The sequence below is a fragment of the Homalodisca vitripennis genome, chromosome X, assembly GCF_021130785.1.
Source record: "Homalodisca vitripennis isolate AUS2020 chromosome X, UT_GWSS_2.1, whole genome shotgun sequence".
NCBI classification, from domain to species: domain Eukaryota; kingdom Metazoa; phylum Arthropoda; class Insecta; order Hemiptera; family Cicadellidae; genus Homalodisca; species Homalodisca vitripennis.
Genome location: NC_060215.1, coordinates 141,770,597 through 141,793,464, shown reverse-complemented (window position 1 = coordinate 141,793,464; position 22,868 = coordinate 141,770,597). Strand labels below are relative to the sequence as shown.

Sequence of the window (22,868 nt, the reverse complement as noted above, 5' to 3'; positions counted from 1 at the left end):
AAAGATACAAACCAAGTTATGACTTGTAATGATATGAATCAGTAAATGAGAAACAAATGTATGTTGTAAAGATTAGAATGGCTTTATTTATTAATGAAAATTATAATCAGTTTACTGATTAATCTAATGCATTTTATGGAAGTTTAATAAAAAGTATTAGTAACAAACATTCTTAAAATATCCATTATTAACAGAACTTTTTCAAATTAATTCCCTGATGAGTTCTTTGTTGTTTTAAAGTTGATAGTAAAATTAAATTATTTAAGTTCAATACTTTTTTCAACCATACTGATTTAGAATAACCAAAAAGAGATAAGTGGAAGATATTATTGTACTAGCTAAAATGATACTGCAGATAACTATCAGCTGACACGATGTACTGAGGTCAAGTGAATGGAAAACACAGTAAAGTGGAAAAGTTGACTCATACAATGTGTATGTATGTGTTAGTGAGTGAGAGAGAGAGAGAGAGAGAGTGAGGAGAGGAGAGAGGAGGGGGAGACAGGCAGTTGGAGAGGGAAAGAGAGAGTAATAGGAACCAGTTAGCTGTGGTCAGTAGCAGTAGGAGACTTAATGTGCAGTGAGTGACTGTAGAGTGTACACCTTCCTTCCGGCAACAGAGCCTTGACAGCCTAACCTCCAAGTGTTATGTGACACAGACACGCATACGGACATGACACCACTGTCAGTAGCCATTTGTCTTCTCATCTACTGCTGTGCTGTCCACACTCAGTCGTCATTCATCGAGACGGACTCTATCGTCTTTCCTGATATTGAAAGTAATACGACCCCTTCTGACATATCTGACAAGCTCAAAGAGTGCATTGAAGATGACTTCAAGATAGAGTTCAATGGAGAGTGCCGTTCGCTACTGACCACGGAGGGAGCTTGTCCGGAGGGTGAATGGCTGGTACTGGATATCCTCTCTGCGTCTCTACCCCAACTCAAAATCCAGGGCAAGTGTGCTCTGAGAAGATGTGAGCCGAAACAACACTACTGGCTGGACCAGAGAAGGTGCGTCTATTCGAACGACAGTTCGTCTTTATGCCCCCAAGGGACCACTATAAGCACGGACTTTTTCGGTGATGGATTCTGCGAGTGTATCAGAGCTCCTGTACACGCGAGGGAGAGGTCGGGCCGATGTTACCAGGTGTTCACCAGAGGACCTTGCCCGGACGGGAAGGTCTGGGTGAGAGAGAGGGGCAGGATGTCCTGTCAAACGGACAGTTGTGCCACTACACGTGCTAGGTTCCCTAGTAAGACTATTGTGCCGTGGCAAGATGGCAAGTGTTACGCGGTAAATGAACGTGGTCCCTGTGTCCAAGGGAATGTGATACTCGTCAACACGTGGACTCTCCAGCCTGAGTGTGGAGAACAGTTCACCACTCTGAACCTGTTCAATCCACCCTCTACTTGTACAGGGACAGACCACTCGGGCAAGTGTACTGGCCCTGTCACCGTTCCACAGAATGTCCATAACTTCTACTCCAGTGTAGCGGATCAAGCTAGCAAGAAAAGGGCAAAGAAAGGTCTCAACAGTCCTAAGTAAAACGTCCAAATACTTTTTATATAAATTATTCCAAGTGTTTCATATTTATTTTTAAGACTTCTAAAACATATTTCCAACTTAAACTATTATTAACATTAAAATGCAACATATAACAATAAATTTAGTTTTGGAATTGAGAGCTGAATGCATTATTCGTACTGTTCAATATTTCAAATATAGAGCTTAATTCAAACGTTAATAGAGTAATAATTAAGATTTATATATGAAAAACCTGATAATCAACTACTAGCCAGGTTATACAATACATCTATAACTCATTAAACAGTATAAATATCATTTTTAAATTCACCACCCAGCGTAAAAACAATAATACAATGTGACTGATTTCTTTAGCTAAATTAATATGTTGTTAAGTACTGTTATAATGTGTTTGTTTCTCGCATAATTTATTACTTGATTTATTTATAAATAAAATGTTGACATGTATTTAATTCTAGTGAAAACTGATACAACAATATATATCATTTGTGAATGACAATATTTCGAAAATGTTGAATTTTAATAAAGTGTGTGAAATCTTATAAGGATCCATCATTTCATACCACTTTCTAAAAATAGTGTATTGATAAACTTGTCCCTGTTAGTAACAATAGTCTGTGAAATAGAAAGTGAAAGCACCAGGAAAAGTGTGATTGGCGACAGGTTTGGCTTGGCATGTCATTATATCTGTTGTTAGTGTCTATATCTGTCCCCCAAGGATTTCAAGCTAACTGTTGTTTATGAAATCTGTGACACTCCTGAAATTAAGCAATTACTTGAAAAACTTAAGTTATTAATAACAATTATTATTTTCTAAATATTATTATAAATACATGAACTCTACTTCCATTACTAAACTCCTGACTGATTTATTTTAGAAAAAGAAGTTCTGAATGTACTTACAGTGTATAGAAGGTAATAAAATGCCATTTCCTCCTTAACTTTTAAAAATAACTAAGACTTAAACAAATGTTTTGTGGATACATTTATTAGGGAACTTAATTATTTTTAAATGGGGTAGAAAAGGAACAACCTAACATTACTATTTTGTAATCCTTAATTTTATTGTTTTTTTTACCTGATTCATTTAAATATTTACAATGTAGCACTGTTAGTTGCTTTTAAACACAAATCAACCATACTACAATTTTTCAAATAATAAATTAATTAGATTTAAAACTAAAACAGTTGCTTTAAAAAAGTCTTATAAAGTTACAACAAAGCTTATTATTAATACAAAAACATCGTTTTTGCAACATGTCATTTTTTGGTTCATAATGCCTGAATATAAAACATTTTAAACCGAACAAAATAAGTTATTAAGATGATCTTGCATGTTTTAACAGTGATGTAGGTTTGGGCATTCAACACATTCAACATTCAACACTCAAAAGTTAGTTGATGTTGATTCAGTGTAGCTATAACTATTTTAGAGCCACAACATCATTAAACAAGACTGCATATTTGAAACAATTTGTATTTCAGTTCCTTTTTATATACTAATTTTACTAACTTCTACATAGTTTTCACCATGGATGATTGCTAATTATAAACTAATTAGATTCACAATTAGATTCTCTTTAGTTTCTAATCATATTTGGCATCATTGTTGAAATCTGATGTTATTATTGTTTTATTGTATCACACTAATATTGTATACAGGCTGGTACTGCTGGTTTACTTCATAACGTTATTACTGTTGCAAATTCTGGTATATAACTACAAAGAACTATTTCATAATGATCTACGATAAAATGCAACTGTGTTTTGTTTCTGAGATATGTTATATCCGATGATAAATTTAAATAAACTTTAATGTAATCTTGGGCATATTCTCTACTTATTCTTTAAGGTTGAAGTGTTTAAATTATTATGTTGTATACTATTTTTAATTAAAGTACATGTAAATTTAAATGTTTACAGGATAATTATAATAATTTTGCCAATGAAGTGGATGAACTTTTATCATTATTATATTAAACCTTCATGAAAACAAGGCAAAATATTATGACAGGCCTTGCATCAAATTACATTAGTGTTAAACTTCTACAAAAAATTCCAAAGAATATTTTTATAAAATATGTTTTTATTTTACAGTGTAATTGGTATTTTTTATACTGTTTCATATTACAATTACATATCTACTAAATAAAATAATTATTAAAATTTTTTAATAATAAAGATTCTATATATAGTTTTCCTAAAATCTTTTATACTTTTAGGTCAAAATAGCTGGCAAAATGCATTCATACTGGCTTTTGAAATGGTGACAACACTTATTGGCTTGCATTAAGGCAAATTTAAACATTTCTTTATTTACAAGTGTTGGAAACATGTCCGGACAATATTTACAAATGTTCCTATTCGATAAAAAATTCATTAAAACTACCGGTATGCAAAAACATAATTAAAATGACTAGATAAACCAATAAAGGTCAAAATAGGTTTCAACTGAAATGGTAGACAAGATATGGAGCTAAGTTGTACATCAGGCAGGATTAGATTGGTTTGGTCACAGACGCACAGATGGTGGTTGACTTGAGCTTGGCAATTGACCTCACCAACTGTTCTGCCACTCATGTCGTGTCACTTACAAGTCACTGTTGTTTGTCAAATAAGTTAAATTGAAAATCTATTTATTCATTGAATATACTTTTTGTATACATCGAATAGCCTCATAAAAATTATGTATTAATGTATTTATTTATGGAGACTGATATTTTTACAATTAGGCAGTTATTTATTAGGACTGTACTGGTCTACACCTACTCTCATAAAGATGCCGTCCTCACCCCTATTGTTCACAGTTACCCTACAAGAAACGCTGTGAGTGTGGGCTTGCAGGTCCCTTTAATTAAACTGTCTATTAACCTCACTAACGCATACTATGTCGCCAACACACTGTACAGACACTTGCCTTCTGTGATAAGGGACCTGCAGGACGAGCCTGTTAGTGGCTTCAAGCGGCTGGTCACTGCCTGGCTTCGTATGATCGGTCCGGACGGTGCTGAGGCCCTCCTCTCCCCCACTTACCGTTACCAATGAAAACAACGAAATCATTGCTTATTACTAACTTTACCGATACAGTCATTAACTTCCACTCATCACTGTCATCCGTGCGTCATCGTCTCTGAGATAATGTATTTTTTGTTTGTCCATCTTCATTTGTTTTTTACCGTGTTTGATTTAAATGCGTGCTAAGACAGCATATTCTAGTATTTTTTGTGTGATTCTGATTAAATGTTATACTTTAAATTATGTATAGACTGTCAAGTTTTTATTTTTTAGTTAAAGTTTCCTTTAGTTCATTTCTGTTTTTATTTATTTATTTTTCATTAACATATAGCATTTCTTATTTTATTATTAATACTTTGTACATTCTAGATTTGAACTGGACAACACGCACAGACTTTGTTCTATGTGCTGTCAATTTTCATGCATTAACATGTACAAGTGTTGGAAATTTGTTTTTGAAAATAAAATTTATTTGAGTTTGAGTTTGAGTTTATAAACTAAAAGGTTATAATGTGATAAAATACCCTAATCCTATAATCAATCTAATCACAAATGCCCCAATAGTTGCAACTTTAGCCATAACACAGTATTTTTTAAATACAAAAAGAGTTAACAATATTATAAATTTAAAAAAAAATATGGAACTAAAACAATAACAATAATAATATATTTCAGTAATCAACAACAAGTTAGCAACAATAATTTAAATAAATACACAAAACAATCCAAATAATTACAAAAACACAAAGTGATGTGTTTGCAGTTGTGTAAAAAACTCAGATCAACCCAGAATTATAAAACTTGTCCAAACAAAAATAAATTAAAGAAATTAAGTATGACTTATATATTTTTTCTAAAATATTGGATTATCTTTCTCTGCAGTTATTGTTAATGGTACTTTAGTAAAAAAGATTTCCCCCATGTAATTAGTGTTTTTCTCATAAAACTGCAGTCTATGTTAGTCCAGTATACCACATCTTGTACTGTACTTATGGCTCACTCTTAACATGGGAGAGCTGTCATTTTCAAAATATTTTATACTTTCATATATACTGATCCATATGCTGTACAAATCTCGAGCTCTTAAAAAAACTCTTTAACACTCATCATTTGTTTTTAATTTAATTTTTTATTATTCTAATACTCCTTTTTTGGAGTTTGTGAACAATATCCAAGTTTTCCTTGATGGTTGTCCCATACAGTTGTTATTAAGGTCTGCAGATTGCACGCATGGGCCCGTTGAAAAATGTTTTGAGTAATTAACAATTTTGTTATCAATTAGTGCATTAATAACTCCAAATTGTAATTTTAAATTCTTTTCACTAATCTGCTATACAGTAGAACCCCTCATATCCGGCCACCACGGGACCGAGCCCCTGGCCGGATAACGATTCGGCCGGATAAACCAACCTACAGTACACAGCACTTGACGAAACAAAACAATTGTGCTGTACTGTACTAACCACACTGGAAATAATCAACGAACTGTTTACAGGTTAAACCTATTAGCTCAACTGAGGACAACACAGGAAAATGTAAACAAATAGATACACCAAAATAACGCAAGAGTCGTGGGAGACTAGTGCGTGCAGCTGCGCGTCTGCAAGCCGTGGTAAATAAATTTCGATATTGCCTTCCGGGAAGTGGCCGGATAAACCGAGGTGCGGTAAAACCGAGGCCGGATATGAGGGGTTCTACTGTAATTATTACTTTTTGTACAGGTTTCTTATAACTCTATGAGAAATAACGATATATCACACACAATTTACAGTTTGAAATTTACACTTGGTTTATTTATTAAAATAAACTTGTCTTTATTAATATAAGTATTTTCCATCTTTGATGTGACATGATTTTCATACGTGGTGATTTAATTAATACAAAAAAACTTATTGTCTTTCACAAAACTCTGAGATTATTTGTGCTCTTAACTCCTTATTTGAGCTTTATTTCGAAATTTATTTAACATAAAACTGCACTAACACATTTACATTGGGTGGTACAGAACTGACAATACAAGAACCACACATATTTTAAAATCAATAAAAATAAGGTAATGGTTTGAAATTGAGTTTCAAAATAAAGGACAATTTATTTATTTACATACTCTTGGAGATCTGTAATGTGCCATTTTATTATAGTAGTACGGCCATAGTCTGATTAATCCAAGTCTCTCTACTCATTTTAGATCACTCAATAGAATGATCTAAAAATATTATTGTCTTTCTGATTGCCGTTTTTTCATGTCATGTATTTACATTACCTTTTTAATTTTCCAACTTTCATTTTCTACATAAGCTATACTCGTTACTAATTTCAGATTTTAAATTCTTTTATTAACTGAATGTATTCAGGTATTCCATGATCTGGTCTTGTATCTTCTTTTTTAGAGGTTCAATTTTTAAAATTTAATTTGTTAATGAAAGTTTTGTTAATAATGTTAACGCATTCCCTTATTTTAGTTTGAGATTTTCGAGTGTAATTAGTTCAGTACAGATTGATGAACTCATTTCCCCACACACAGGCTGATGCCCATGTGGGGATAATTTCCAAGAAAAATATTTTTGATTTATTTTTGTAATTATAGGAATAAACACTATCAAGTCTAACATGATACATTTATTAACAATTTAATATATGACTAATGACACCAGACATTTTACTTAAAAATCGTTTTAAAATATATATAGCTATTTAAAACTACAAAACATGGCATAGAAACCATTAATGTTGTGCATATTGTTCTATGTCACAGGAGTAATCATTTTTGTAAAAGATAATACTTTACTGTAGACACTGAAGAGGTAATTCTTAATAATTCTTTTAAATGAATGAAGAGGTAGTTATTTTATTTCTTTAGGAAATTGTTAAAAAAATCTAATGCTGCTACCATAAAAATTTGAATACGACTTACTATATAAACCAAACATATTATTTTGAAACGATTTCTGGTTTCATGGTTGTGTACATTTGAATAATACTTAATTTCATGTGTATTTTCCTTCATAAATGTCAAATACAAATTTTAAGATATGAATAGAAAAAACGGTTGGACTTATTTGATTTAAAAATAATTGTGAACCGTGTTCATCATGCCTGGCTCTTTTATGCAGCAGAAATAAGTGTGATACTTGTGAGTGATGCCCCCAAACAATAGTGTACCTATGGCCCTAAACTTTTTGAGCACCATGTACCAAACACAAGTCATCAGCCCTTACAGTCTGTGGTGATGTTTTAAACACAAATTTAATAAATACTCAAATGTTCAGTGAATGTATAAGGCAGTGGCATTTAGTCAGGACATCACTGTCATCAAACTACTCCTGGAAATCCCCAAATAACTGGCCTCCACGACCTTGTACTTTGGCTGTCTTCTGGCCTAATAATATCCTCCACTATTTTTTCCCTTATTTTCCAGTCAGTTTCCTTTTCTTGTTTCAGTTTCTTAAATTTGCACTTTATACTGTGATTTATTACATTAAACCTTTAACACTATTTTAAATATTATAAAAAATATTAAAACAATTGTTAATACAAAAGTGTTTTGGTAATATAACCAAAAACAAATGCTAAAGTTAAGTGCACAATATTTGAATATAAATTACATATCACGAGTATTACTCAAGTTCTGATGAAAAAGATTGTAAGATTTCATAATATGAACCAATTTGGGATAGCAGTTCTTTACAAATGCGACATTCTAAGGGCATTTCTACTCAAAAGAATCCCTTCTTAAAATGAAAGTATTATAGAGAATAACCATAAATGTAAAAGTAAATTTCAATTATATTTCTAAAATATATTTTTGCACTTTTTTATACGAAATACCCTATGATAATTGTAAATTATATATTCTTTTACAATTTTAAAACAGTTAAATAAATCAGTATCATTGATATAGTTACTATATTTAGTTTTATTTAAACTTGTTTTGTACCAGACATTTTTCTATGTGATACTGCAAAAAGTGCAAAAGTTTATGCTCTATGCTGTATCAAGAAGAACCAGGCCAAAATTTACTTTTTTTCAACCGCCCATGTTAAATTATAAAAGTTTGTTATTTTTGGATCAAAATACTTACATTGTGCATTCATTAATAAATTATATAATTGTAATAATGCATCTCTTAGGTCGAATAATTTTCTTTTTCTCATTCTGCTCCAAGAAATGCACAGTTAGAAAATTCCTCCCACATTAGATGATTTTGTAATTTTCAACCACATTTATTTTTAATGTACTTTTAAACTTTTAAGATAAAAAGTATGAGATAATTTCCTACCACAACTTATAAATATCTTGGTTATAGTGCTAAGAAACTTAGATAAAACTGTAAAAAAGGTACACACACACACACATATATATATATATATATATATATATATATATATATATATAAAATTTAAAATAGGAAAGATAGGTATGTTTAACTCTCCTTAATACAACTTTACAATGATTTTGTTATGAATTCAAAGAAATGATATGAAGTAGTTTTCAGAAAGATTATTTTGTGCAGAACACAAAACATTATTATTTAAAATATTAGACTTTATTTTGATTTATGAAAATTTATTTTTACATGTACAGACGCTGGAAGTTCTTGCACATTTTATGTACTTCCATGTAGTTGGACATTTCCTCAACTTCATAGTCAGAGATAAGCATTGAAAGGGTTAATATTTGTACAAATACATTTTTGAAATATAAATATTTATCTGTTTTATATACAAGCAATCACAGAAGTTCATGACAGTATGAAAATTAACTCTAGTATTTAAACAGTTACAACGCAAAAATATGGTATATTTGATATTTGGCGTATTAAACACATTTTTATTTAATAAATTTAGATTAGGATAAATCAATTCCATAACTATACAAACTCAAGTAATATTTTGTAAGTTTAATGTTAACTGTTCATAATCCCCTGAAGAGGAGCAGTGTGTTTGGGGATTTTTGGTGAATTTCTTGTTAGATATTCATTTATAGAATGTGGTATTCCCAAATACATATATTATAACCCATATTACACACTGAGCAAAAACGTCATTATACCTAATTTTTTTAAATTGATTTAATCTTTGTCTTTTAGATTTATTTAAAACCTAAATATTTGATTTTCTTGTTGAAAACTATTGTCCAAATTACAATATTGAAAATTGTTACGTAAAGCATACAGACGGTATGTTTTCCGACCCACAAGATCTTTTTTTATCTATCCAAGTCAGGAACACATATTTTTAGATTGATATTTGACCAAATATTTTATGTAAGATAAATATTCAACTTTGTTGCATTTTAAAGACATTTGTTATTATTTAAAAAGTATTTTGTTAAAGAAAGAATATTGAAAAATGAATAAGTACACCAATAAACTGTTTTCACGATAGCTGTGTAAAGGATGAAATTAAAATCTATAATGAAGATTATAATTTTACACTTTTATTCTTGTTTCTGCATTGTTTAGAGCTTTGTCAAACAATGTGTTGTAAGTATGTTTTGTATTCATAATTCTATGAATACAAAACATACTCATTCGGTTACCTTTTGTGGAAAACCTAATTTTACAGTTCAAAATTTTGAATACCCTCTCCACTTTAGAAGAAGAGTCACTTTGAAAAAGCTTCTGATAAAATTACTATTATATTTAGAAATAAATAGTTTCTTCAAAATGTATACATTTTGGTGTATACATCTGTTCTCAATCAATCAATCAATAATTTCAATCAGTTCTAATAATTTGGTCTCCGTTTCACCTCATTCCTTTTGGCCACAGACCTGAGCGAGGCCATAAAACAAAATATGAACCAACCTGCCAGCAACGTATTAAAAATAAATTTTCCTCTCTTTTACATATTGAACCAAAGAATGTTTATTGCTCATACTCCACAGAACAACGCTTGTGAGTTTCAAACAATGTTTTAAGCTTGTAAACGTTATTAAATTAATATTGCTGTGTTAATTAATTATGTTATGTTAATGTCAATTTTTATCTTGGCTTAACAAGAGTTTCTTCGCAAACCTGTTTTTTTAACAAAGCTTCTCTCTTAAAAATTGAATGGATGTACTTAATGTTCAAAGTAAGTCCTTTCACAAAGTTTATTTGTGTGGTACTACTTGTAAAAACTGTTATTTGAAAATATGACGCTGATAAAACTTCTACCTTATTAAAGCAGTAATTTAATACAATGTAAGACAAGACTCGTGACTACAATTTTTTACTTCTCATGGGCAGTAAAGTCATATACTCGTTAACAATGGCTACAATCATCTCTTGAACTCTTCACTGGAATAAAACTTTACTGGTCTTCCAAGAACAACAGACAAAGGCTTTAGAACGGCATATTACTGGAAACACTTAAGTATTCCTAGAAGGCTTTATGGTCAATTTTCATTGCAAAATAAAGCCATATGGTACTCTTCATCATTAGTTATTGCAACTGTTAGTTAAGCCAAGAACAAATTATTCATATGATACCGGTACCTTTTTTAAGCTTGGAGCTGGTTGGGTTAGTACATTACTCTCTGATAATGGAAAAATTTTCAGCATCTTGTATTGGTTTACAACATATAAGGTTACACAGTTATGTTGGGTGCAGTATGAGGAAAAAGTATGTATATACCATACTAACTTACTTGTTATAGTTGCACACTGAGACACATAAAACCAGTATATATTTTTAGGGAATAAAACTGCAATTTTTTGGTTGGTTACCATTAACATTTTGAATAATTATTTAATTTGCTTATTTTGGGGCACTTATATACACTCAAATTGCATCGCTCACACTCTTAAAGTTCTTTGTGGAGAAATGAACAATGAAAATTTCATATTTATCTAAAGGGATAAAAAATTTAACTAGCAACATTTTTTCCAATTGTAACCCTATTTCAAAATTAGGAGTTAAAAAACAATAAATGTTTTGAAGAGTAATACAGTTTAAAGGATGGTCCCAAAACAGGAAGAGCTGAGTCAGCTACAAATAATGAAATAACTGGAAGTTTTACAATTTGTTGTATAAATCCTCAGATTTAAAAACGCTCTCTGTTCTCAAACTAAAAATACTTATTAAAGATCATCAAGTCAAAATAAGGTGCCACAATATAGGTGTACATTTAAAATTTTAAAACTGTCCTCAAAATGGAGGATGGATATGTGTAAAATGGTATATGTGGAAATTCTTGAGCAAGTATTCTTAAATTTAATGATTATATAAGTCTAATTATACCATTTCATGTATTGATCAGATCTTAATCTTAAGTTATATAAGAATTTTAGTCCATGAAGTATAATGTCTACTTATCTTAAAAATACTGGTTTTTTCAACACTGTATTTTAAGCCTTTAAAAATAAGGTGCCACAATATAGCTGTACATTTAAAATTTTAAAACTGTCCTCAAAATGGAGGATGGATATGTGTAAAATGGTATATGTGGAAATTCTTGAACAAGTATTCTTAAATTTAATGTATATATAAGTCTAATTATCACCATTTTATGTATTGATCAGATCTTAATCTTAAGTTATATAAGAATTTCAGTCCAAGAAGTATAATGTCTACTTATCTTGAAGATTATCTTAATAAAATAAATATAAACTTATAATAACAATTTTTCATAAAAACAAAATTATATGGATTAAAATGTTTCTTTTCAAAATATTGTCAATTTATTTTGCATGTACTTTGTGTTAAAATTATAAGAGCTGTGGATATTTTACTTGATTACCCTAATCAACAATAAACCTTTCGAAACACCACAAAAAAGAAAATACTCAAAGAAACATTAAAAACCACCATGCATAGTTGAACCCAACTATACAAACTTTAAGTATATTTCAACCTCCATCTTTTTATTATATTACTCTAAGTAAATCACGTCATCAAACAAGAAAGTGTATTTAATTATTCAAGAGACGGCAACTCTGATTGCCATTCAGGTTTAATCCATCAATACTAGGCTCAACAAAAATTTGCTATGAATCATCGGGGCAGCCGTCCAGTTTTTATGGCAGGTCATTCACTTCAAGGCTGTGTGTGCAACTAACCAGATCTGTTTGGAAAGTTCCAAATGAGTTTTGCCCATTCCATAGCAGTGAGAGGAAATTGACTGTTTTCATGTCAGACAGTGAGTGATTACAGTACATTAACAGGCGTAATCAGACTATCTGCCGGTTCAGAGAAATATATTTCATAATTTATGATTCATAACTTCTTGATACCCATTGTATAAAAGCAGCAGTCTTAACATATTTGCAGCAACATATGATTTCACCGATTTTCCAACTTTACAGATCCTAAACGGACACCTATATTTTCCATTTATCGTTGTAAAAAACTAACATGTCTATTTGTATAATTTTTATTACTATGAGTTGTATATAATATTATCACTCTTAAAATGGTTTATGTTGGAATTTTTGCATTTTTCATAGTCTCTTGAAAACTTATTTTAAGCTGGATAAATTTACTTTTTCGGTTATCATTCTCAAATATTTAGTTACTCTGTATTTGTGTCTATATTTATATGCTGTTATATTAATGTTAACCATTCATTAGATTATCAACAAATATACACAAAGTAACTTATAACATAAACAAGAATATAATTATTTAAACTATAGCAATAAAGTTTAAAGTTGACTTTACACACTACAACTGTCAAGTTGATACCCCCATCACTTCATTTTGCTCAATGGTATTTTAACAACCACCACTGTTCCATTATGTTTGTGTTCAGTTGTTATAGGTATTCTTTGTTTTCAGTTATGCTTGTTATTCATTGTTTACTGATTATTGAAGGGAGGATTATTGTTGTACCTATGTACAAACAATTTTACAAGGTCCTTTCTTGTCATTTTCTTTAATCATATTTCATTTAACCCTAGAAACGGTGCATGCCGTATATGCTTGTCATTAGGCCATCGTAGAATTGGCTATTGCTGCATATAAATACGTTCATGTTACTTAACCTTTGAAGAAGGAAATATTTTCTGATTTCTATAAAAGCCATAGGTTGCAAAATTGAGGTCAAACTTCTCATAATATTAAGGCTGTTAGATTTTCTTTTATGTGAGTTCCCCAAATGTTCTTAAATCAGTTGGTAGATACTACAGGTGCTGCAAACATGATTGTATGTATTAATGAATTATAAATTCATCTTCTTACGTTTCTAACAATATTGTGGCGTTACAACATGTTTCGTCAACACCATGACGGTATCCACGCATTAGTGATTTGTTGTAGGTTAATATAAAAAACATATTACATGACATAACATAAATAATGCATAGTGTTGTTGCAAACCATCCGTCTAGCACACACGAACATGTGGCCACCTCATCGTATCGATTCATGTTTTGTAGATAAATATATATTATTTATTTCAATGTTGTGTCATATACTTTGTTTTTTTATTTTAACCTACAACGAGAAATGCTAATGCGTTTATACTAATTCTTTAATATTATGAAAGTTCCAGGAGTATGAATGAACTTTAATTGTATGTATTGCATAATGTTTATTTCCTTATATTGATAGAAGTGATTATTTTGGGATTAATTTCATTAAATTATTACTAATTTATAAAAATACTTTTTGTCATATACTCTATACTTTTGAAATTGGCATACAACTGCATATGACAAGTTTTCTTTGATTTGTTTCTTTATACACTTGAAGTTACATATAAAATTGTAATTCAAGGATGAAAATATATGTAGCATTTTTAGCATACTTTTAAATCCCTATAAACAATATACTTTTGGAATCAGCAGAAAATTTTATATTAAATTAAATTTATAAATTAAAAGGAAAAATACATGAAAAGTGTAAACAAAGTTCAAAAATAACCTGAAACAAAATTTTTTACTGATCATAACTCAATCCTTTTTGTTTTAGTTTTACCAATCTAATAGTAAAGGTAAAAAGGAATGTTTCATTTGATATATATATATATATATATATATATATATATATATATATATATATAAAACGTATAAAGTCCTATTCTAAAAATACCACCAGATTTTTTAGGAATATAGTACACAATGTTTATAAATGTTGTTACATTTTATTGTTATGCTCTCTCATGCAGGGTTACTACATATTACCTTTAATTTTTTAATTCTGAGATAAGGGCAAAATATTTTAAAAAATATTAAAGAAAGCCTTGAATAATTTTCATAAACATACTCCATGCAAAGGTTTTAACTTTTTTACTATTGTAGAATTTTAAAACAAATGGACAGGTTACTGTAATTCTAACCTGCATGTACATTCCTGACCAGTATCCACAGATCTACTTTTAAACACCTCGTATTTGATTATAATTTATTATTTTTTATTATTCATTTTTATTGGTTTTATTTCACTAATCTAAATACTAACAAACAATATATCAAATCACTGAAAAATCATGTTTAATAGAAAGATTACTCGAATTAACACCTAGCCAATTATAAGCACTTTTAATAACAGTAATCAGTAACCAATACAGTTAGTTACAATCCACTGAATGTAAAAGAGTGATTTAGGTATTAGTATTTATGAGTTTATAAATCACACTGGAAAAAACTAATTGAATTGACAATATGCAATCAGAAGGTGTAATATATTCAGACATAGTGACTGTAGAGTTAACGAGTTGCTAGGTGTGTCACGTTTTGCTTAATAACCATAAACCAGAGTTGGTGTGCTGTAAGCAATGAGTGTTTCTAAATGGACTTTTCAAAAGCTCATTTTGGAAATTCTATAAAGGAGAGACCTCACAAAGGTTAAGAATTGCATTATAAACAAATATTTTAAAATACACATAATAAACAATATAATCTGAAAAAGAAATAAAAACTGCCAACCCCACCAACAGAAAATATAAAATGATTTATTCGGCTTATGTACCACACAAAATTTATTACATCATATTATAAAAAAACCAAGAATTAAACTCAGAATACAAATTCAAAAATTAACATACCAAGTATTAAACAAGAGACCAAAATCTATGATTGACAATTTTGAAGGTCAAGAGTATATGAAATGAAATACAAATGACGCTGGCGACTTGCTGATAATCCAATATTTAAAAAAAAGTATCTAAAGGAATTTAGAGGTAAATTAGTGCACCTCATTAATATTTCAAATACTAAATTAAACAAAATATATTTACAATAACTTCACTATAGACATTAGGAACTCAGATTTTGTTTCACAATGTAATTACCAAAACATTATTATAATAGTACAACAGTCACTTTTAGTCAAGAATAATATGAGCAATTTAAATAACCCTTTGGTCCACTCTTTTCTGTGTTATTGTTTTCTTTTAAAAACCACTCTTGACAATATTAAACAATACACTAATCACTAATTGAATTAAAATTGTGGGAGGGGAAAACCATATTCTTAAATTTCACTTTTGCGTTGTATCCCGTACTCCATGCATTAATAATGTTAACCTAGTTTGTCATGTTTTCAAATTAAACCAGCTCTGATTTCTTGGAGCATTCGTTAAGCTTGGACGGTTCACTCTGATGTTTCAATAAATGGTATGATCTGGTAATTAGAAATTTAATGATTGTAGGATTCTTTAGCATGTATGGTGAAGCTGGATAGTGTTCTGTAAGCTTCAGCACCTGTGTTGCATTTAATCTGTTTGACAGCCAGTTAAAAATTCTGTTTAAGAGCTGGCTTTAGTAAAATGACCTTGAGTTTTGTCAAGTGACCTTGGCAGATGTCTCATTTAGAACATATAATTAATATGCTTCAAAACACTTTAATGGTTTTTACATATTCTCATACGTTATTCAGTCATACGTTATTCAGAAAATAAGTTTCAAACTTAGTTCTACAATACTTCAATGTTTAAATATTTAAGTATACATTTTACAAAAAAAAGGCTAAAAAGCGTTTTGTTTAGATGCATAGTACTTATATCTTTAAACAAGACATCTTCCATAATGCTACAATCAAAAATAAGAGAGTAAAACTGCATGAGGTTTAACATTAGTCGTACGATGAAAACTCAAGGTCACTTTATTACAGCTGGCTCTTAATAGAATGAAATGGACAAAAGTGGAGTTTACAAACATAAGGAAAATTGTACTTTAACTCTGAAAGCACTCTTACCATATATACACACACAAACTTTGAAACACTGTAAGCATGTATAAACACAAAAACAACTTATAACCATGTTTTATAATGGTAATTCTGTATTAGTCCGCGTGAGTATGTGGGAAGTATATTTTGGTAGTTTTAGAGATGTGTTTATGACATGACACATCCTGTGTGCTCGACGATCAATTCTAGACTGGTTTTTATATTGTAGTCATCACTTTGGTAGCATTGCTGCAAGTAAGTATATGCGCACATTGCTGCCGCATCAAACAGCTGTTGTCTGTTCTGCAACTTGTATGTGTTACGTACTTTAATGTTTGTTATTTTATAAAATCTCTAAGTACTACTTTATAGACCGTAGGTCAGAAACTAATTTTTAAATAAATTAATGAAAACAATATATTTCAATGTATGCCATTTTATTATACATGTTTTAGTGATTTTTTTAATATACAGTATATTTTAACTTACCTTCTTATTTTCTATGTACATACAGACTTTCTGCTCTAATAGTTTATTATCATTAACTCAACTGTAACATCTTTATAACGTACATAATATTAAAAGGTAAAAAGTATTATATATACATCACAAAATAGTAACATGTAATTTGGGGAAACAAAATACTTTTCCTTTAGAAAAGGGTAAAAATTAACCCTGATGAAATGGAGTTTAAATTTTTTTATAATTATTCATTGTTATATTGGGTTTTTTCGAGCTAGCCTTGTTACAAATCAACATTTCAGTATCAAATAATTCTCAAAATTTAAATATAAGCATACTATTCAAAAGAAAATAAAATGTACATTCTTTTTCATGTATAATACCTCTTTGACTCACCTATTGTTTATAATTATTATGAAAACTATGTACTATGTTTTGAATGTGAGGATTGGTACACCAATTAGCTGTCAAGAATATAATTTTATAAATTCCATATCCACTTGAATAGTCTGAGTGGCACCAAAGGAAAGCTCAAACGTACTAAACGTCAGCTGTTGTAAGTTATTTGTTAGAATAAACTATTTTACAGTAATCTTTAATTTCACCTGTTCAATTAGAGTATGTCTGTTTTCTCAGGGCTAAAATAGTAATTGTTTTTTTTTTAATTCTTATTTTATAAAGTCAACTGACACATGTTATGTAAAGAGGAAGAATGGCTCAGATTGAAACAAATTAAACAACGATTGGCTGTGTTGTTTTTTTGCTTTGTTTACTAAACATCCAAAAAAACACTATTTTGTAGTTTTTGCCGGTGTCACCTTGTATATAGTGACTCTTTCACATCGGGTGAACGCACTATTAAAAATCCTTCCATTTCTCTATATAGAAAGGTTTTAAAAAGATTAAAAACTTTTTATCATTTAAATTGAAAAGATGATTTAAAATTTTTCCTGTACATTAAACTGAACTATTTACCCCCAAAAATAGCGAAAAATCCACTATTGTTTTTATATGGTAATTTTTAAATTTGATCAAACTTTGTATAAATAAAATTTATGTACTTTCTGTATATGTCTCTATTGAGTACAAAAAGATATGCTACACATTAAATTTTTATAGAGGCAAAGTTTATTTTACATTTTTGAAATACAAATATTATTTCATAAAATGTTACATTTAGTTTTCTTTTATACTGTAACGTTTTTGTACTTTAAGTAATTCAATAAATAAGAAAATTCTCTGTAGCAAAATAAATGCTAAACTTTTATACATTTAAACTCATAGAATAAAATAATTATTTGTATTTTTCTATCAAGTTGTATCTGAAGTGAATTTTTTTCCAAAACCAAACTTTCTCATTTTCACTGTAGTAATGTTATGTGGTTTTGATGTAACCTCTTCTATATTATACATTAACAATCTCCACATTATGTTAAACAAAATGATATGCTACACTAAAAAGTTTAAGGAAAAAGAAAAAAAACTATTACAAAAGGGACTAAAAACAGCTGGCCAAGGGGTGTTGTAACCGAGACGAGGCCTATCCAGTTAACTTATCAAAACAGTTCCAAAGGTTGGTTATGTAACCTATCCACTATTATGTTTTGAGACATAATTATGTTTTTAAGGTAGAAAAACTAAAGAAACGATAAAACAAACAGCACACACCTAAAAGGATTACTGAAGAAGTGGATTGTAGGTCACTCTGATTTTTTAGAATTGAAATCTAAAACATTGATTTCTAAAGATCCGATTAAAATTTTTACTTCGTCGAAATCTTATTAATTTTCAGTACAAAATATTTTGAATATATATATATATATATAATAATTTTATAGTTTTAATATATATATATACAGTGGAGTCCCGCTAATCCGAACACGTGTAATCCGAACGTCGGTTAATCCGAACAGGTCCAGGAGGAATTATTTATAACGATAATGAACAGTTATAGGAACTAATTACATAAAAAATGAAAATGGGTGCATCATTTCATACATAAACAAAGAAAACTTTAATTAAATAGACATACAATATTTTATTAAGACAAAATTGTGTACGGTACATTACATAAATAATGAAGTTAAATACAGTACCAAATTGAAAACTTATAGGTTAAGTATGAGTTAAATTACTGTATTAAGAAGTGAAATCAAACAAAAATTGGACGTACAGTAGTACTGATATTATTATTTAGTACAATATTAATTGTTAAAATACATAAATTCAGTTATTGTCTTCTGTCGCATTAAAGAGAGTCTATTGGATGACGCGTAGTTTCGTACAACTATTGAACGCGTGGACCCGTACAATATCCAGTACGCTCACATTGCTTAACAATAGAACTCTCACACTAAATACGGTAAATGTGCTTAGTATTCGCAAACACGTTTATTTGTCAAGAAATACAATGCAACAGTCAGAAAACATGTTTTAATAAACAATGTTGATAATTCTATAACAAAATAGACCCATCTCAAGTTTAAAGAAGTATTTTTCTGTAATTCTGGCTAATCCGAACAATCACATAATCCGAATAGGGCTCGGTCCCAATTAGGTCGGATTAACGGGACTCTACTGTATATATATATGTATTACTGTATACTGTATTTTACAGTATACAGTATATGTATTACAGTATACTGTATACTGTATACTGAATATATATTATAGTTAGTTAAAGGAAATTGCAATTAATGATAAGAAACATTCTGATTCAATAAAACATGTCAGTATTAGTAATATTATGCTTTAAGAAACATTTAAAACATTTGAAAACTGGTGTAACTTTAAAATATAACACCACCTACACTGTCAAGTTATCTGACCACAACGACGAGGTCAAGATTGGTAGATACAATATTTAAGAAAAACGCAATATGATTTTAGCTGAGAAACAGGAAGTACGTGTTATTGAGGTTACATGATAGGAGAAAGGGGAATTTCTGACCTAATTACAATAGGAATAAAGGTTTTTTTAAAATATCTTTAAATGAGATAGCAAATTTAAATGAAATATTGTTTAAATATTATTAAATATTAATAAAAACACTACTTTTCCAAATTGTTTATTATTTTGGGCGAGGCCTTTCAAAACCAAAGGTTTCATCTTCAGGCAACTCCACAAATAAATATTTACATATTGTTTGTTAAAATTAATATTAAATTAACATATGGTGTAAAATGTAAATACAAAAATTTTGGAAATATTTCAGCCAGTATGAAAAATTATATTTGACTAGAGTTTAATTTTTGAATAAATTCAGAAGAAAGAAGATTGGAATTTTCAATAGGGCCCTCTTCATTGTTCATGAGTTTTTCTTTACTTCTGTTTATGTATAGTGTTTCCCAAGCATTCAAGTTCATTGGTTTTGTTATTTCTTTTATTAATTTTAGATTTGTAATTGATGTTCTGTGTCCTGATTCAATGCAGTGCTTGGCTACAGCAGATTTGTCAACTCTTCCATATTTTGTGTGTGATAAATGCTCTTTAAATCGTGTTTTTTATTGTTCTTTTTGTTTGTCCAATATAAATTTTGTCACAGTCATTGCATCCAATTTCATAAATTCCCGATTTACTATCATTTGAAATTTTGTCCTTAGGGTTTCCTAAAAATTTGGGATAATTTGTTGCTTGTTCTGTGAGTGACAGTTTTATTTGTATGCTTTTTAAAAGTTTTGCATATTTGGTTTGAAAAAGCGCTGTATGTTGTGCAAATAAATTCATGTTTCGTGTCTTCAGGTGGTCTTAATGTTGTCTTATCTTTTCTACTTTTTCTTTTTAAAGCTTGTTTTAGTATATTGTCAATGAGTTGTGTAGTGTAACCATTGAACATAGCAATAGATTTGATGTAATTTAGTTCTTTCTTGTAGTTTTCTGTTGAAAGTGGTGTATTTAACAGTCTATAAATCATTGAATTAAATGTTGCTCTTTTTTGTGCAGAAGGATGGTTAGATTCATTGATGATGAACCTATCTGTATAAACAATTTGGAAAAAGTAGTGTTTTTATTAATATTTAATAATATTTAAAGAATTTCCAATTGCTCCAAGAGTCTACAAAGAAATATTGTTTGTTTCAAATATATACATTTATAAAAAAACATTTGTATAAAAGTATTTAACACAATATTAGCACAAATAAGAAATAACACAATCATAGGAGGATACATGTTTGTAATAATACTAAAAATTTTGTAGAATTTTTTGGGACTATTTATTTCTTAACTTAAGAAACATCCCATACAATACAATGTAATAATAATTGATGAATTATAAGTGAAACTTGTTCCATAGTTTCATAAATGATTTTGTATTTGTCGCAATGTAGTTAAATACAAATCTGGTAAATATTATCATTATTGAAAACTGGAATACTATAATATCCAAAGCCAAAAAATATCACAACTAAACTTAAAGCAAAAATCTTCATGTTCATATATTTCATTAAACAAATTTTTTTTAGTGAATTGTTCACAAATTTTGATTAGGAGACAAGAAAACATACAGCTGCTGGATTGAAAAAATAATTTTATTAGTTGTAAAAAACAAGAATTGGCAATAGAAGAAAAATTAGATTAAAACTTTAAAATTATCTAGAGAGAAAAATTGTGATAACTCTAAAAAAATAAAGGCCATGTAAAATGATCAATCTTTTATTTATTGACCTAACCATTCTAATTTGAATTTGAGGATTAGGCTATATATTGTAAGTAAATTTAATATAGTGAATTATTAAAATTATTAACTTGTAATATACAAACCACTTTATAAATTAAATTGCATAGCAAAAAAAATAATAATAAAATAATTTGAAATAGTGAGGTTTCAATCAGTGACCTTGACTAACTTAATTTTAACACTTCTGATAAAGATTTCAAGAGTTACGGTGTTATGGATTATACATACTAGTTATTTTTATATAGCCATTTAAGGCTGTGTTGATGAAATGTAGTGTTGAATTGCCATGAAGTGAAAAAATTAATATCTACTTTGATAAATCTTAACACATCACTCATTACCTTATGACAACAGATTTGGTACTTCAAGATGTGTTGATGAAATGTAGTGTTGAATTGGCATGAAGTGAAAAAAATAATATCTACTTTGATAAATCTTAACACATCACTCATTACCTCATGACAACAGATTTGGTACTTCAAGCTGTGTTGATGAAATGTAGTGTTGAATTGGCATGAAGTGAAAAAATGAATATCTACTTTGATAAATCTTAACACATCACTCATCACCTCATGACAACAGATTTGGTACTTCAAGATGTGTTGATGAAATGTAGTGTTGAATTGGCATGAAGTGAAAAAATTAATATCTACTTTGATAAATCTTAACACATCACTCATTACCTCATGACAACAGATTTGGTACTTCAAGATGTGTTTATAAATGCGATTAATTGGTCAGCGTTCAAATAACGGGAAACGTCTGAAAATCCCAATTGTATTTATTGTGGAGTAACCTTTTAGGTATCAAAGTAACTGAAATTCTCCACAAGAAATAAATACTGAACTGTTCAAATTTCTAAGAAGGCCAATACTCATGTATGGACATACACTTTAATAGCACTTTGTTTTAAAATAACTCAAAAAGGACTATATAATGAACCATAGTGGAGAGTGATATTTTTTTTAATGCCTTAAATTTGGCACACAAATCTTCCAATTGGATATATCTATTTGACTTTTACAAAAATTCCCTAAAATAAACAATTTATGTACAAATATTTTCATT

General features: G+C 29.2%; 2 protein-coding genes and 1 long non-coding RNA gene across 7 annotated transcripts in view; 2 read left to right on the top strand and 1 right to left on the bottom strand.

Moving 5' to 3' along the window:
- LOC124369931 (copper-transporting ATPase 1) overlaps window positions 1–22,868 on the bottom strand; it is a 173,379-nt gene that overhangs the window by 20,631 nt on the left and 129,880 nt on the right. The window lies entirely within an intron of this gene.
- The window catches only part of LOC124369934, a 41,911-nt gene that overhangs the window by 11,700 nt on the left and 7,343 nt on the right, over window positions 1–22,868 (top strand). The gene's annotated exons all lie outside the window — the stretch shown is intronic.
- Window positions 213–3,377, top strand: LOC124369932. Its single transcript, XM_046828135.1, has one exon. The coding sequence runs from the start codon at window positions 674–676 to the stop codon at window positions 1,547–1,549; it is 876 nt and encodes a 291-aa protein (XP_046684091.1). The 5' UTR covers window positions 213–673; the 3' UTR covers window positions 1,550–3,377.